Below are 15,731 nucleotides of genomic sequence, written 5' to 3'. Positions count from 1 at the left end.
CAGTAAGTCATTGTTGACTCAGGGTCACACAAACAACAAAAGAAGAGAGTACTGAACGCCTACTATGTGCCAGGGAATTTTACCATAAAAATAAAAAACACAGCGCCCTGCGTGTCCTCACCGGTGCATTATCATGCTGTGCTGGCAAGGTACAGTTCAATGCCAGGGAAGCACCAGAATCCACTAAAATAAGGGAAAGTGAAGGACGGCCCATCTACCCCTTCACCAAGCTTAGAATGAACTACAAAGTGACGATTTGTTTGTTCTGCATGGTGACATTTTTGTTTCCTTTGCATTGTTGTTTTGTAATTTAGTGTTTATTGTTGTGGTTGTTGATGTGAGGGCAGATGAGGAGCAAATGATCCAGAGATCAGTCCTTGAAGAGCACAGTGACTGAAATCAGGAGAGTCCTGTGCAAAGGGTGGCATGCAACCTGTATCTCAGACAGGGTGCATCAACCAGTTCCACCCTTGCTCCTCCCCAAATACATCAGAGCCTTTAGACACACCAAGAAAGGACTGAAAAAGAGAACATAGTCCTTTGCAATTAACTATAATTTTTTTTTCTAGAAAATATCTCACTCTACATTATTTAGTAAATGCATTAAGAGAGAACAGGAACCCATCTAACCTTTGAGTGGGCATTATCTTTGAATGAATCTCTAGCAAGATGTTCATAGCCCATCACATTCTGGTCCCTACATTCCTTTTGAGGTCTGTCTTCTACCACCACCTTTAAGTTTAGTCTTTACTCCTGTCATGCCAAATTGCTTGTTTCTACAAGTTAACAGGTTATTTCCTGCCTCTGTGCTTTTGCACTTGCTGTTTCCTCTACCTGAAAATATCGCTTTCTCTAGGAATTCTTCCCTAAATTTCCCATGAGGAACTAAATGGGCTGCTTTGCCTCTATGCTCTCAAAGCACCATGTCCCTGCTTCTGTATAGTATTTGTCACAATACTGTGAGATTAGCTCTCCCACCAGATGACAATCTCTAAAACAGAGACTGTTCTCTTCATATCCTTATCCATCTTCAGGCTCTAGCACTATGACCTGGGCATGCTTAATAAATGTTAATGGGATGAAAGCAAAGATGGGTGAATGAGTATAAAAACATAACTCTAATGTAGAAAATTCTCATGTCAAGGCCTAGAATTTTTAGGGGAAATTGTGAATTAGCATTCTCAAATATAATTTACACTCTCTGAAACAGAAAGCTGGTAACTGGCTGTCTTGCTCAGAATGGTTCCCATCTCTCTCTTTTTTCTTTATTATCAACAACAAAAACAGACACAGACTGTGAGAAAAAAGATCCAGTTACACTCTGCAAAGCAGCAAGATCTGAGCAAAGTGAAATCACGATATTTTTTAAACTGACCATAGTAGGAGAAACACAGCCAATTCTCCTTAAATGAATAATGATATTTCATGGTTTCTAAAGCTCAGGCTTTGAAGCTGAGGGAATTCTTGAAGAGCAACTTCAACTTCAATCTTAGATCTTTCTTTCAACATATTTGGAGACAGAGAGAGAAAATCATGGGTGTTAACACCTGAGTGCCCTAATTGACCTCACACTGACCTCTCTGAACCTGAGAGAAAGTCACAGCACAAGTCTTTAGGGAATCTTTCCCAATCGTGGTCCCTGGGGAATTCAACGAAGGCCACCAGCTCCAAGTCCCAGCTGACAGGCTTAGAATTCTCAGTTGCTGCTCATTTGTGCAAGAGAGAAGTTCGTGTCATCTGGACAAACTTTCAACTAAGCTTGGCCTGCAGCTGAGCTCTGTAACTTTCCATGGTGTAGAAGACAACACATCGGTACGTCTGGAACCCAGCTGGACAATGCTCTAAACACTAAGAGCTAACAGACAGCTGATTACAAGGGGGGAAACACAATATACTCCTGTCCAACTTCTTCTGTCCTCTAAGAAATAGTCTACGAGGAGATCCGTTTGTTTTCCAATCTCTGAAAGTGAAAAATAATCATCAAAGCTGGAAAAAGATGTGAGATTAGCTCTTTGTGCATATAAATGATCATTTCACTAAAGTACAATCAGAGCTTTTGTTTTCTAAGTTAGAAACTCAGAAGAGCATTTTGATATTTGTTCAAGATTTGGAACCTGAACTACATTAAAAGCACAATGGAAGTTTATTCTATTACGACAAGAACCAGATTTCCTAATCAAAGCAAATTGTTTGGCATTGCTCTAAAATGCTGCTATTTAGAAAAACCACTAGAGGTATCTTAATGGCAGTAATTTGGTGTGGTAATTATATGAAGGTCAGGTTGTGCTCTGCAAATCACAAATGTTAGGAAGAGCAATAATTGCAGTACATCCATCCAGTTGCATTATTTTAATTGAACAACAGGAACTGTGATACTCTCCCTGAGAAAAGCATTTAAACAATACTGCTGAACAGTCTACAGTCATTAAGACAAGATTGATATTCTCTGAATTCAGCATTTCTTCAGATCCTCCCCTTTACTGTGATGGTTCAAGCAATAATGTATGAAATATATATTACAAGCTTCCCTTTCCTTTGCAAACAGGAAATCATTGTGTATGCCCTGTTTCTAGCAGTGTCATTTGTTTTGAATACACAAAAGAAGATTTCGTTATGACAGCAGAAAAGAACTCATTATTGGGGTGGAGAAAAAGAAATAACAAAAGCCTTAAGCGAACTCACCAAACTGTGGCCATTTATGATTAAGGCATAATCCCCTGTTACGGTTTCTTCTACAACTGAGTCCAGCTCCAGCGACTGCTTTTTTTCAAAAACTACATGTCCACTGGAAAAAATTCTGTTTTGTCCAAACAAATTTTCCTTTGCTTTCCTTAAAGGAGAACGGAGGAAGGCAAATCATAACAATGTATACAGAGCATACCTATCCACTCTAAGGAGAGGCTAGCCTAGAGGTGAATTCATTTCGTCACTATTCAGACAGACTGTTTCTTGCATGAGATTCAGTTTCAGTGAGCTAGCGGGATGATTTGTTGTGATGGGGGATACCATAGCAAATTTGCAAATTCCAGGAAGGAGGAGGGTAAACACAAGGAAACAGAATCATCTTGAACGTTTTAAATTACCTTAAAGCTAAATCATCATCGTGGGCTGGGTTGGAACCAGGGGCTCTTGATAAATCTGATATATAAGGTTACCTGAGCTTCATGGACTTAAGAACGACTGATCTGGCACATGATATTGTTAAATAATGGAAAGGGAAAGACTGAAGACAACTGATGAAATCTTCTAGGAATTCTGGGAAATTCTGTACATAAATTAATCAACTTGTAGAACAATGTAATACAATCCCACTTAAAACGGCAGCCTTCTGAGAAACACATCTTTTAGAAATTTGACAATAAAAACAAATAATGGCATTTACTGAATTGGCATAGTCATTATAATACAATGGGATATTTTAAGTGAAAATTGTACTCATTAGCTCCAACAATAGAGTAAGTCTTCTGAGAAAGGAGCTACAGACACCAAAGTGTAGAGGGCAGTTCCAAATGGAAACTCCCTCCAGTGCCCTAGATCTCATCAGCACTACAATAATCCTGCCCACATCCATCGCTGCTGTTTAAGAGGAGGACTGTATCGTGACTTAATACTCTTCCTTGGAAGTGGAATTTTATTCTTCTCTTCAAAATGGAAAGACAGTGCCTTTAAAGGGAGGAAAATTTCCTCTCCGAATCCCTTGGATAACAGGCTTTGAAGTAACATAGGGTGAGCTGACATGACTGCTAGAAATTTCAGTCACAACCAGGGAACCACACAGTAGGTGCCCCCAAAGATGAGTGGCAAAGCCCGACACCAACACTTCGGGCCACAGCATGCGTGTGCAAAATGAGCACCCAGGACCGAATGGGGAGAGAGGGGCCAGAAAATGGGGATTTTGTCATAGAGCGAAATGAAACGATCCCCCAAAGGCTCATCCTATGTTTAAAAAAAAAATTTTTTACTTAAATGGTTGTGTCTTTTTGTTTGTTTTTGTTTTTTGCTGTGGCTCCTCTGAAGGAAGAGAACGTTCACATTATAAAAACAACCATTTTAGCCCTCAGCTTTCTAATTATTTGAAAATGTACCACTAATTGTTTACAAGTTAAACTGAAACACACACACACACATACACACACACCTTCTAGCTCAACATCTCCTTCTGCTGTTCAAGACCAAAATCACAGCCTGCATTTAGGAACCCAAGGAACCCTGAGGTTACATGCCCTTGGCTCCAGGGGTGACATGCTATGTTTAGCAATCAGTTTGCAGAATGAATGAAAAAGATTCATAAAATCAGAGCGCTATGTGTGAAATTTAGGGAGTTAGGGTGGGGAGAGGGAGGGAGGAGTAGACATGAAAAATCATTGCTTTAAGTGGGAGATACAGGACTTTTGCATCAGATAAGTATGTAAGGGAATCCTCCTCACCATCATGAAAATTTACAGTCCCAGGTAATGAAGAAAGCAAGAGAGACAAGTTCCTCTGAAACGAAAATATTTCTCTGACAGGTTTGCAGAGCTCATGAATTAGGTCCTCAGAAAGCACCAAAGGGCCAACATCTCCTGAGGTATCCTTTTTAGTAAAAAACTTTAGTAAAGTTCTCACTTGCTGTATTAATGACTCAAACTCTTGTTTTCCCCCCAGAGAATGAAAACATTCCAAAGAAGGGTGAAGTTCATGAAAGTATTGGCTGAAATTCTATTTACTTAGGATTTTTTTTCCCCTAAACTGTCTTCCTAACATCTCACATGATCCCTTTTCCAGGCAGAAAAGGGACAGACAGTGTTTCTGGCCCTGCTTAAATTCCCACTGCACTCCCTCTGCAGAGCCTCCGTTTACCCATGCTCTATAGCTGTCATTTCTTTTTCTTCCTAGAACTTAGCTCTTCAAACACCAGCTAGTTCTCACAAAGCAATTTATTAGGAGGGGAAAAGAGACACATAACTCCCTCCAAGGAATATGAACTATACAATGAACACACAATGCTTTACCACAGAATGCAAGTTACAAATGCTAAAACAAAAAGAGCGCCTGTTTTTTCCAAGCTCTGTAATGAAGGGCAGTCTGTTACAATGCTGGCATACAGAAATGCGTTAATGTCTGAGAACGACCTTGGTTGGCATTCAGAGCCCCACACCAACCACTGAAACCTCACCACACACAGAGCAAAGCACAGCTAGGCCCATGTTGGTGTACATGCAATCCATAAAGTAAAGAGAGAGCAGGAAAAAGAATCGTTTTGTCAGGCTTCTTAAGGCACTCTGTATTCAAACATTAAAAGGACCTCTTAGAAAATGGATTGAAACTATGATATTGTGTTTAGAAGAATACAATTTTGACTTTGACATGAGCACTGGACTTGAAACCTGGAGATCTGGCTTCAGGCCCAAGGTCTGCCTCTGACATGTCATATGCCCACAGCTGAGTTAGCTGACCTCTAGCCACTTGATTAGCCAGTCACAGACCCATGGGAGAACCCAGGTCTTCAAATTTCTACTCCTCTGTCTGCCGCATCAAAAAGCTTACACATGGTTAGCCACAGGCTGCCTCTAGGCTGGGACAAAGACACAGTGCTAGAGCAGCAGCTAAGGGACATTATCTTGCCATCCAAGGAGAAAGTACATGAAATTCTGACATCAAGCCCCAGTTTCATCCCTTATTAACTGTTTAACCAGTAAGATACTCAACCCCTAAACCAGTATCTTTATTAAAATCTAGGTGAAAAAAAAATAAAAAAATAAAATAAAATAAAATCTAGGTGAATGGTACCAGTCAATCACACTGGTTGATACCATTACGGACACCTGGGCAACTCTACCAGGCTGTACTAGCAGGTCTCCAGTATTAAGTGCTCTAAAATTTTACAATTTACGATAGAAACGAAATATACTGAAACACTTTGGCAGGGTGGGAATTAGGAACAAGGGGCATTTTGTTTGGCCTGCATAATGTTTAAAAAGAATCTGTATGAATTTATGGACAACATGATGTTCACTTTCACCAAACCCCCAGCCACTAATGCCTTGTACAGCCAAGATCACACAACCAACATTACCTTTCTGACCCTGGAGCCATTTGCTTTTATGACCCCTCCTCATTCAAACAATAACTATCCACCAAATAGGTATATAAAAAAATGCAATACGCATGTTGTTGATTAAAGAGGAAACATCAGTTCCTAGGTATATCACTGGAATACTACTCAGAAGCAAGAGAGTCTCTTCATGGTTCAGTTAATTTTTCTAATAAAATATGTGATCAGTGCAACAAATATGAAACATGGATTTGGTTTGCTTGTAGGCCCAAGCAAACTTAAATCCTCAGTCTGCTTTTCTTTGGGCAGAAAACATATGTTATCAGTGAAATGTAATCACTGCAGAAGGAAATGGCAACACACTCCAGTGTTCTTGCCTGGAGAATCCCAGGGATGGGGGAGCCTGGTGGGCTGCTGTCTATGGGGTCGCACAGAGTTGGACATGACTGAAGTGACTTAGCAAAATCTTCAAAGAAACCTTCAGTTCAGTTCAGTTCAGTCGCTCAGTCGTGTCCGACTCTGCGACCCCATGAATTGCAGCACACCAGACCTCTCTGTCCATCACCAACTCCCAGAGTTCACTCAACTCACGTCCATCGAGTCAGTGATGCCATCCAGCCATCTCATCCTCTGTCGTCCCCTTCTCCTCCTGCTCCCAATCCCTCCCAGCATCAGAGTCTTTTCCAATGAGTCAACTCTTCGCATGAGGTGACCAAAGTACTGGAGTTTCAGCTTTAGCATCATTCCTTCCAAAGAAATCCCAGGACTGATCTCCTTCAGAATGGATCTCCTTGCAGTCCAAGGGACTATCAAGAGTCTTCTCCAACACCACAGTTCAAAAGCATCAATTCTTTGGTGCTCAGCTTTCTTCACAGTCCAACTCTCGCATCCATACATGACTACTGGAAAAACCACAGCCTTGACTAGATGGACCTTAACAGGGTTTAATTGTAGATTTCTGGACAGGCCCTTAATACTAAAGCAGCTATGGCAGCAAACTTAACCCAGGACTCAATGTGCTTAAACATTTTCATGACATTAAATTTGAAAATTTTATGTGACATTAAATTTGAAGCAAGCATCTTCATGATATGCATGAAAATACATCACTGTTTATGATGTAATTGAAACACACTTGATGGGTTTAAATACGAGCATTGTAGGTCATTTTCTCTCAAGAGCTGCCATCACTTAGATCAGCGGTCCCCAAGCTTTCTGGTACCAGGGACTGATTTCTTGGAAGATAATTTTTCCACAGACTGGGAATGGGGGGAGGGACGGTTTCAGGATGATTCAAGTGCGTTGCATTTATTGTGCACTTTACTTTACTTCTAGTCTAATGCTGCCACTGATCTGACAGGAGATACCAGTTCATGGCCTGGAGGTTGAGAACCTCTGACGTAGATCCTGATACACTTTTTAAAATATTTTTGCATGAACTCCCACTGAACTGAAACATGTAACACAAGAAAACTGAGTGGTGTAAATTTATAATTTCAATATTTCATCCCTAAAACCCTGGGTTAGATGTAAGAAGTCAAGAATAGGATTGTAGAGAGCACCTCCAGTAATAACTTTTCTTGGATGTTCTTTTCCCCCCTAATATAAGAAAATGCATACTATAAATATATTGATTCTTCTCATACAGAATTTTCTACTATGTACTGCCTCTCTGTCTTAGACTCTAAGAATGGGGTAATCTCCAAATCTTGGTTGAAATCAACATTATTTTCCAGCAAGTTAAGAAAAGTGGCCTCAAGAGACCTGAAATACTTAGGCTAGATGGAAAATATTTTTCTCCTTTGAATATATTGTTCTTCGCAGATAATCTTTTGGCTTGCTGTATGAACACTATTACAACTTCATTGTAATGAAGTGCCAGAAATAAGAAAGCAAACATGACCCATAATTCTGTCATCCAGAGAGAACCACATGAGGAGCTAGAAGGATAGGTATGGAGATAGATGCATATAGTGTTTTACACACATACATACATGCCTATATACACATATATGCATTTTTAGAAAAATAGATCATGTTATGCATGATATTTCACAATCTCACTTATCATGGACATCTTCCAATGTCAAAAAACACATAATTACTTTTAAGACTATATGGTATCTCATTGCATCTATATATCATACAAATTAACAAAATCCCGGTGGCTGGGTGTTTGAACAATTTCCAATTTTCTATTATAATAATTGATGCCACAATATCTATGTACATAAAAACACACATGCATGCATACTCAAACATACATACACTTGTCCATTTATTTTCTTAAGGGCAATTCCTACAGGTAAAAACGACTGGGTCAAAACTGTATACATATATAATTTTGAAATATATTGCTAGTTCACCCTCTAGAAAGTTTCTACCAACTTACTCTCCTGACAGTATATAAGAATTCATATTTCTTCACATTCCTTCCACATTACTACAGTTATGTCACCCACTTAGTCAACCACATGCACCTGGATAAAATCTTGAGGTATTAATTTCGGTTCCCCGCCCCTTCTGCAATCACCACTGCTACCACAGACGACCCTGTTTACTCAGAAACATACCTTGCCTCAGGAGGATGTGACAGAGCCAAACACAGAGAAAACAAGAATCAATATCTTGTTTTCTGAGTATGAAAATAGACTCTTGAAACTCAAAGCAGAATTGCCATCCTGAATTCCAGCAATCTGGAATTCTAGTAATTGGGCTTTTTGAAAGGGAAGAGAAGACTTTCTGTAAGTGTCAAAAAATTAATCCTTAAAGGAACCAGAGCATAAAATGTTGCCCTAAGTGATAGACTGGAAAAAAAAAAAAAAGACTCCTTTTCTCTGTTTCCTATCTAGCCTAAAGGAGAGCGACTGAAGAGGAGATTAGATGCTCACGAATCAATCACTAAAGAAGCCTAGGTGCTGCTCCCACTCGGGACTGGGAGTGGGTCGTTTTTGGGAATCTGAGTGTGCAACAGTAGTCACTGAAGCATGGTGACATGAAGGGGAGCAGAAGAAAGGGATTTCAGGAACAGAGGCACCATGTGAGAGCACTTCTCAGACACAGAGAAGTGAGGAAGAACCCCTGAACACCCATGTTTCCCCAGGAGGATGTGGAAGTCAGCCCACAGGGAAAGGAAGTGGGAAGTGCCAGATGCCAGTGGGGTAGATGCTGAGCCTCCGTGACAGTAAGGCAATAGCACGGCCTAGCCTTGAGCTAAATTTACTCACAGTGCCTACTTTAATTGTTCTGTCATAAGGCAGAAAAGGGGTTCAAGTCTAGTTTTAGAAAATTTTATGAGTTTCTGTTCTTGCCCAGCTCAGTATATTGCAGGCTGTGAAGTCAGACAAGCTAGAAATGACAGAGCCTCCTTCTTCCTTCACATCAAATCAAATTCTGAGTCCTATCCATTACACCTCCAAAACAGCTGTCAATTTCATTCCACTCTTTCCTTCCCCATTATTACAACCTCACTGCCTTTGTTTAACCCTCAACATTCCCAAACTTGAGTATTCCAACAGCTTCCTAAGGCATCTCTCCATACCATTCATTTTTTTCCTCAAACATACTTCATCTATCTGGTCACACGAGTGTTATTTCTAAAGTGTAAAACTGGATTTGTCTCTTTTCTGCTTAGAAGTCTCCATATCCATCCAATACCTTCAAGATAAAGTATATTCACTTTTGCTTATCACTCAATCACCACTTTTATCTCTGAGAAATTGTCCCCACCCATAACTCTGTACTACACTCTAACTACGACTTGACACTTGGTTCCTGAAATATAACATGGTGTCTTTCTCATCTGTATGCCTTTGTGTATGCTATTCCATCAAGCTGCAATACCGTTATCCAATGTAATCAACAGAGGAAGCGGATTCATAAAATGTGTAATGGGGGTCAGGATATTGTTTTCAGTATCTTAAGAAGGTTAATTAAAAGCGTAGTTTTTCTATGATGAGAATGCAAAGACTGTCTAATTCTTTAAAGTTGTGTTTTACTTTCAGCTACTTTGTATCAACCTAGTATAGCAAACCACTATATCACACTGGTTAGAAGCCACAACTGAAGATTACATGTGTCTTTGCCAAATAAAAATTAGAAAACCTAACTGTTACTGATACAATTTTATCATTATTATTTATATGATCTTAATAATAGACTCAAAAGTTTGTTGGAAAACTATTTTTTAAAAATTAATCCTTGTTGGTTGAAAGATTGGGAACAATGGCTAAGGAAAGAGGGCAGGAGGAAGGGAGGAAATACAGGAGGGAAGGCAAGAACGATGTTCAATGAATGGTCATAAAGCTTTAAGCTCTTATATTAATCCCTCAAATAAAATCATTTATAGGGTTGGTATTTGCATATTTTTCCATTTTACAAATGAGGAAAACAAACAGAGAGGTTGAATCAGATCAGATCAGATCAGTCGCTCAGTCGTGTCCGACTCTTTGCAACCCCATGAATCGCAGCACGCCAGGCCTCCTTGTCCATCACCAACTCCCGGAGTTCACTGAGAGAATAGTGTATCAAAAATCACTTAGCTAGCCAGAGCACAAAGACAAAATTCCAACTTCGCTCAAGTCAACATAGATTCTATACTTTTCCCCTTAAGCTGGCTGTCTCTACCTGAAATCCATTCTGCTGTAGTTGCCAACCTGGTGTCTGACCTCAAGGGAAGCAACCAGATGCTTCAAAAACTGCATTTTTAATATTATTTAAAGAGAGTAAGAGTACACCCATGGTGTTTTCAGAGAAATGTGGCTAGTGAATGGGTGCACAGGCTCTGTGGCCATGCTCCCTAGATTCAGCCCCACCTGAACCACTGACTAGTTGTAAAACTTTGAGCACATTATTTACCCTATGTGTGTCTCAACTTGCTAACTGCAAAACAAGGATAATGATAATGTCTTTCACTGGGTTGCTTTGAGAATGAAATGAGAGAATACATGCCTACTGCTTACTACAGTGTCCAAGGCACTGTCTCAAGTTCAGTCACTCAGTTGTGTCCAACTCTTTGTGAACCCATGGACTGCAGCACGCCAGTCTTCCCTGCCCATCACCAATTCCTGGAGCCTGCTCAAATTCATGTCCATTGAGTCAGTGATGCCATCCAACCATCTCATCCTCTGTCATCCCCTTCTCCTCTGGCCTTCAATCTTTCCCAGCATCAGGGTCTTTTCCAATAAGTCAGTTCTCTGCATCAGGTGGCCAAAGTATTGGAGTTTCAGTTTCAGTAACAGTCCTTCCAATGAATAGTCAGGACTGATTTCCTTTAAGATTGACTGGTTTGATCTCTTTGCAGTCCAAGGGACTCTCAAGAGTCTTCTCTAACACCACAATTCAAAAGCATCCATTTTCTGGCACTCAGCTTTCTTTATAGTCCAACTCTCACATCCATGCATGACTATTAGAAAAACCAGAGCTTTAACTAGACGGACCTTTGTTGGCAAAGTAACATCTCTGCTTTTTAATATGCTCTCTAGGTTGGTCATAGCTTTTCTTCCAAGGAGCAAGCATCTTTTAATTTCATGGCTACAGTCACCATCTGCAGTGATTTTGGAGCCAAAGAAAATAAAGTCTGTCACTGTTTCCATTGTTTCTCCATTTATTTGCCATGAAGTGATGGAACCAGATGCCATGATCTTAGTTTTCTGAATGTTGAGTTTTAAGCCAACTTTTTCACTTTCCTCTTTTACTTTCATGCATATAGTCAAAGCTAAATGGCACCCCACTCCAGTACTCTTGCTTGGAAAGTCCCATGGACAGAGGAGCCTGGTAGGCTGCAATCCATGGGGTCGCTAAGAGTCAGACACGACTGAGCGACTTCATTTCATCTTTCGCTTTCATGCATTGGAGAAGGAAATGGCAACCCACTCCTGTGTTCTTGCCTGGAGAATCCCAGGGATGGCTGAGCCTGGCGGGCTGCCGTCTATGGGGTCGCACACAGTCGGACACGACTGAAGCGACTTAGCAGCAGCATGATTTTTCCAGTAGTCATGTATGGATGTGAGAGGTGGACCATAAAGAAGGCTGAGCACCAAAGAGACTCTTTCGAATTGTGTTGCTGAAGAAGACTCTTGAGAGTCCCCTGGACTGCAAGAAGATCAAACCAGTCAATTCTAAAGGAAATCAACCCTGATTATTCAATGGAAGGACTGATGCTGAAGCTCAGTCCTGAGCCACCTGATGCAGAGAGTCAACTTATTGGAAAATATCCTGATGCTGGGAAAGATTGAGGGTGGGAGGAAAGGCAGTGACAGAGGATGAGATGGTCGGATGGCATCACCAACTCGATGAACATGAATTTGAGGAAACTCCAGGATAGTGAAGGACAGGAAAGCCTGGCATGTTATAGTCCATGGGGTTGCAACGGGTTGGACAGGGCTTAGTGACTTAACAATTATTAACTAAATTATTAATTTTCCCAATAGACTCTATAGACTCTATCATTAAATTTATAGAAATAATAATGATAAAATTATATCAGTAATAATGAGATTTTCCAACTTTTACTGCCAAATACATATGCGGTCTCCAGCCATAGCTTCTAATAAGCATGATATAGATATTTTCTACAGTGACTAAGACAGTGTAAAAATGTTGGGAGATTTGATCTACAAGTATTAAGGTTAAATGGAGACACAGTAAGGAAGCTCACGGTGCCCCACTGTTGTGTTGCGTGAGCTGTGTTGAATGGGCTGTGTTACCCCTTTCAGGACTAGAGCAAGTGGCAAGCCATTTGCCTCTAAGCCATTTGGTCAGACCCCAAATGGACTGAGTTTAGAGAAAGCAAAACTAGTTATAAGAAAGCACTTTCTAAAGTTCTGGGGAAATAATTAGGCAGACTCTTCCTCAACTCTCAGATTTTCCTTTCCCCTCCTTCCCTCTCCTCCTTCCCTCTTTCCTTTAACACTCACCTGAGTTCTTCTCTGACCTCCGCAGCTGTGTTCCCTGCTATGATGAACACATCATTCATGTCATCAGTCAGCATGTTGCAGGCATAGCCAATATTAATGGCAGTTTCTGATACAAAAGAAATCCCACTTCAGTTAGAACATTACTTAATAAGATAAGTATCTTTTTCCTAAGAGTTTTGAGTCCTTTCCATATTTCCTTAAGGCCTACAGGCCTCCTTACCTTCAGAGAGAGTATGATTCGTAATAAAATAAATACAAGAGATCAAGGAAGAAATTTAAAAATTTGCTAAATCCACACAAAAAAAATACCAACATCTATGAATCCTCAATATTCTCATCTAGTTTTTAAAAGAACTTTTTGATTTCCAAAAGGAGTATTCATGAAAAGATCCCAAGATCTTGTGATATAGTAAAATGTATACATTTTACTTGTATAAAATTTTACCAGAAGTCTTGAATACTGTCTTTGCAGAGCTGAAATACTAAGCTATTATACAATCTGATATAATAGACAAATTGAAAACTCCCCAATGTTCAGCTGAACAGCAAAAAAATGATTTTAAGTTTTTTAAATTCTCCCACATGCAACATTGCCATATTTCCATTAAGTGAATAGAAATTTGGAATTTGAATATCACCTCAAAAACAAACCAGGACTGCTGCTACTAGATAACTAGAGTATTACATGATATTGACCAATCCTACCTCTAATTTTGTATAAGTAGAGCCTAGGATAGGTAAGTACCCCTTCCATCTTCAATACAATCATTCAATTTTAATTTTATTAGTTGTTAGACTCTTGTGAATTCTATGGAGTCATTAGATTTGTCCTAAGTCAAGGAAGACAACAGATAAAACTTCAGCATATCCTTTGTAGAAACCACAGAAATTAAAGCTAAGTAGTAAACTTATAGGAGAAGGCAATGGCAACCCACTCCAGTACTCTTGCCTGGAAAATCCCATGGACGGAGGAGCCTGGTAAGCTGCAGTCCATGGGGTCGCTAAGAGTCAGACATGACCCAGCGACTTCACTTTCACTTTTCACTTTCACACACTGGAGAAGGAATTGGCAACCAACTCCAGTGTTCTTGCCTTGAGAATCCCAGGGACGGGGGAGCCTGATGCGCTGCCATCTATGGGGTCGCACAGAGTCGGACACAACTGAAGCGACTTAGCAGCAGCAGCAGCAGTAAACTTATAAGTATTCATAACTAATTGAATGGCTGTACACACTGATCAAGTGAAGTCTCTAACAACCCAGCACAGAGCTCAAGTCTCTGTGTTTTACGTTTTGTAGTCAGTGATTTGAGTAAACATATAGAGAACTGATTTATCAGGTCTGCAAATCCTCCAATGTTCTAAAAAGTAACTAACATGTCAATAGAATCTTAAAAATATGTATGCCAGTTAACTGAATATTTCTGGTCTACTGATGGCCAAGCAGAAAATCATGCTTGTTTCAACCATTACTGCTAGCATTAGACCCAAACTAAATTGATCCCCTTTTCTTTCCTAGGAAAGATGGTATTCTGAACCTAATGACTCTTTCTCTGATGACTTGGAGTTTTGTTATGCCTGAAAGTGGGTCAGCTCTTCGTGTCCAACTGCATGGGCAATCTTGGAATTCAGGCAAGTTACACTTGTACAGTTGTGGTGGCTGTTAAAATACCAAAATATTTTCATACCAGTTGATAAAAAGCTGCTTCCTTGAGTCTCTCCAAAGCCTACCCCTCCTCAAAGATTCCCAAACCTCCCTACCAAGAAGAAACTAAAGAAGTAATGCTGAAGTCTCCAATGTCCTGCTCCAGAGCTCTGCCACTCTGTGTTCTAAACTGACATCAGTGCACATACAAACCAACAGTTAAACATTTTAATACCATTTATGCCTATGAGTATAACTATTATTTTTAAGAAGTATTTGAACTGAAACTCAACTGACTCCACGGTGTACTACAGAAGATATTTGGTTCAGTTCAGTCACTCAATTGTGTCTGACTCTTTGCAACCCCATGAACCGCAGCATGCCAGGCCTCCCTGTCCATCACCAACTCCCAGAGTCCACCCAAACCCATGTCCATTGAGTCGGTGATGCCATCCAACCATCTCATCCTCTGTCGTCCCCTTCTCCTCCTGCCCTCAATCTTTCCCAGCATCAGGGTCTTTTCAAATGAGTCAGCTCTTCACATCAAGTGGCCAAAGTATTGGAGTTTCAGCTTCAACATCAGTCCTTCCAATGAACACCCAAGACTGATCTCCTTTAGGATGGACTGGTTGGATCTCCTTGCAGTCCAAGGGACTCTCAAGAGTCTTCTCCAACACATAGTTCAAAATCATCAATTCTTTGGCACTCAGCTTTCTTTATAGTCCAACTCTCACATCCATACATGACCACTGGAAAAACCATATTCTTGACTAGACGGACCTTTGTTGGCAAAGTAATGTCTGCTTTTTAATATGCTGTCTAGGTGGGTCATAACTTTCCTTCTAAGGAGTAAGCGTCTTTTAATTTCATGGCTGCAATCACCATCTGCAGTGATTTGGAGCCCAGAAAAATAAAGTCAGCCACTGTTTCCACTGTTTCCCCACTATTTGCCATGATGTGATGGGACCAGATGCCATTATCTTAGTTTGTGAGCTTTAAGCCAACTTTTTCACTCTCCTCTTTCATTTTCATCAAGATGCTCTTTAGTACTTCTTCACTTTCTGCCATAAGGGTAGTGTCATCTGCGTATCTGACGTTATTGATATTTCTCCCAGCAATGTTGATTCTAGCTTGTGCT

General features: G+C 40.3%; 1 protein-coding gene across 6 annotated transcripts in view; it reads right to left on the bottom strand.

Annotated features, from left to right (window-relative positions):
• ATP8B4 (ATPase phospholipid transporting 8B4 (putative)) overlaps positions 1-15,731 on the bottom strand; it is a 342,310-nt gene that overhangs the window by 48,189 nt on the left and 278,390 nt on the right. For all 6 annotated transcript variants that reach the window (XM_070797570.1, XM_070797568.1, XM_070797567.1 and 3 more), the window contains 2 exons: positions 12,952-13,057; positions 2,683-2,830 (listed from right to left, as the gene is read on the bottom strand). In XM_070797570.1, the coding sequence (XP_070653671.1) occupies positions 2,683-2,830; positions 12,952-13,057 (254 nt within the window). The remainder of the gene's footprint in view (positions 1-2,682; positions 2,831-12,951; positions 13,058-15,731) is intronic.

This window comes from Bos indicus, chromosome 10, assembly GCF_029378745.1.
Source record: "Bos indicus isolate NIAB-ARS_2022 breed Sahiwal x Tharparkar chromosome 10, NIAB-ARS_B.indTharparkar_mat_pri_1.0, whole genome shotgun sequence".
NCBI lineage: Eukaryota > Metazoa > Chordata > Mammalia > Artiodactyla > Bovidae > Bos > Bos indicus.
This window is presented reverse-complemented; position numbering and strand designations above follow the sequence as displayed.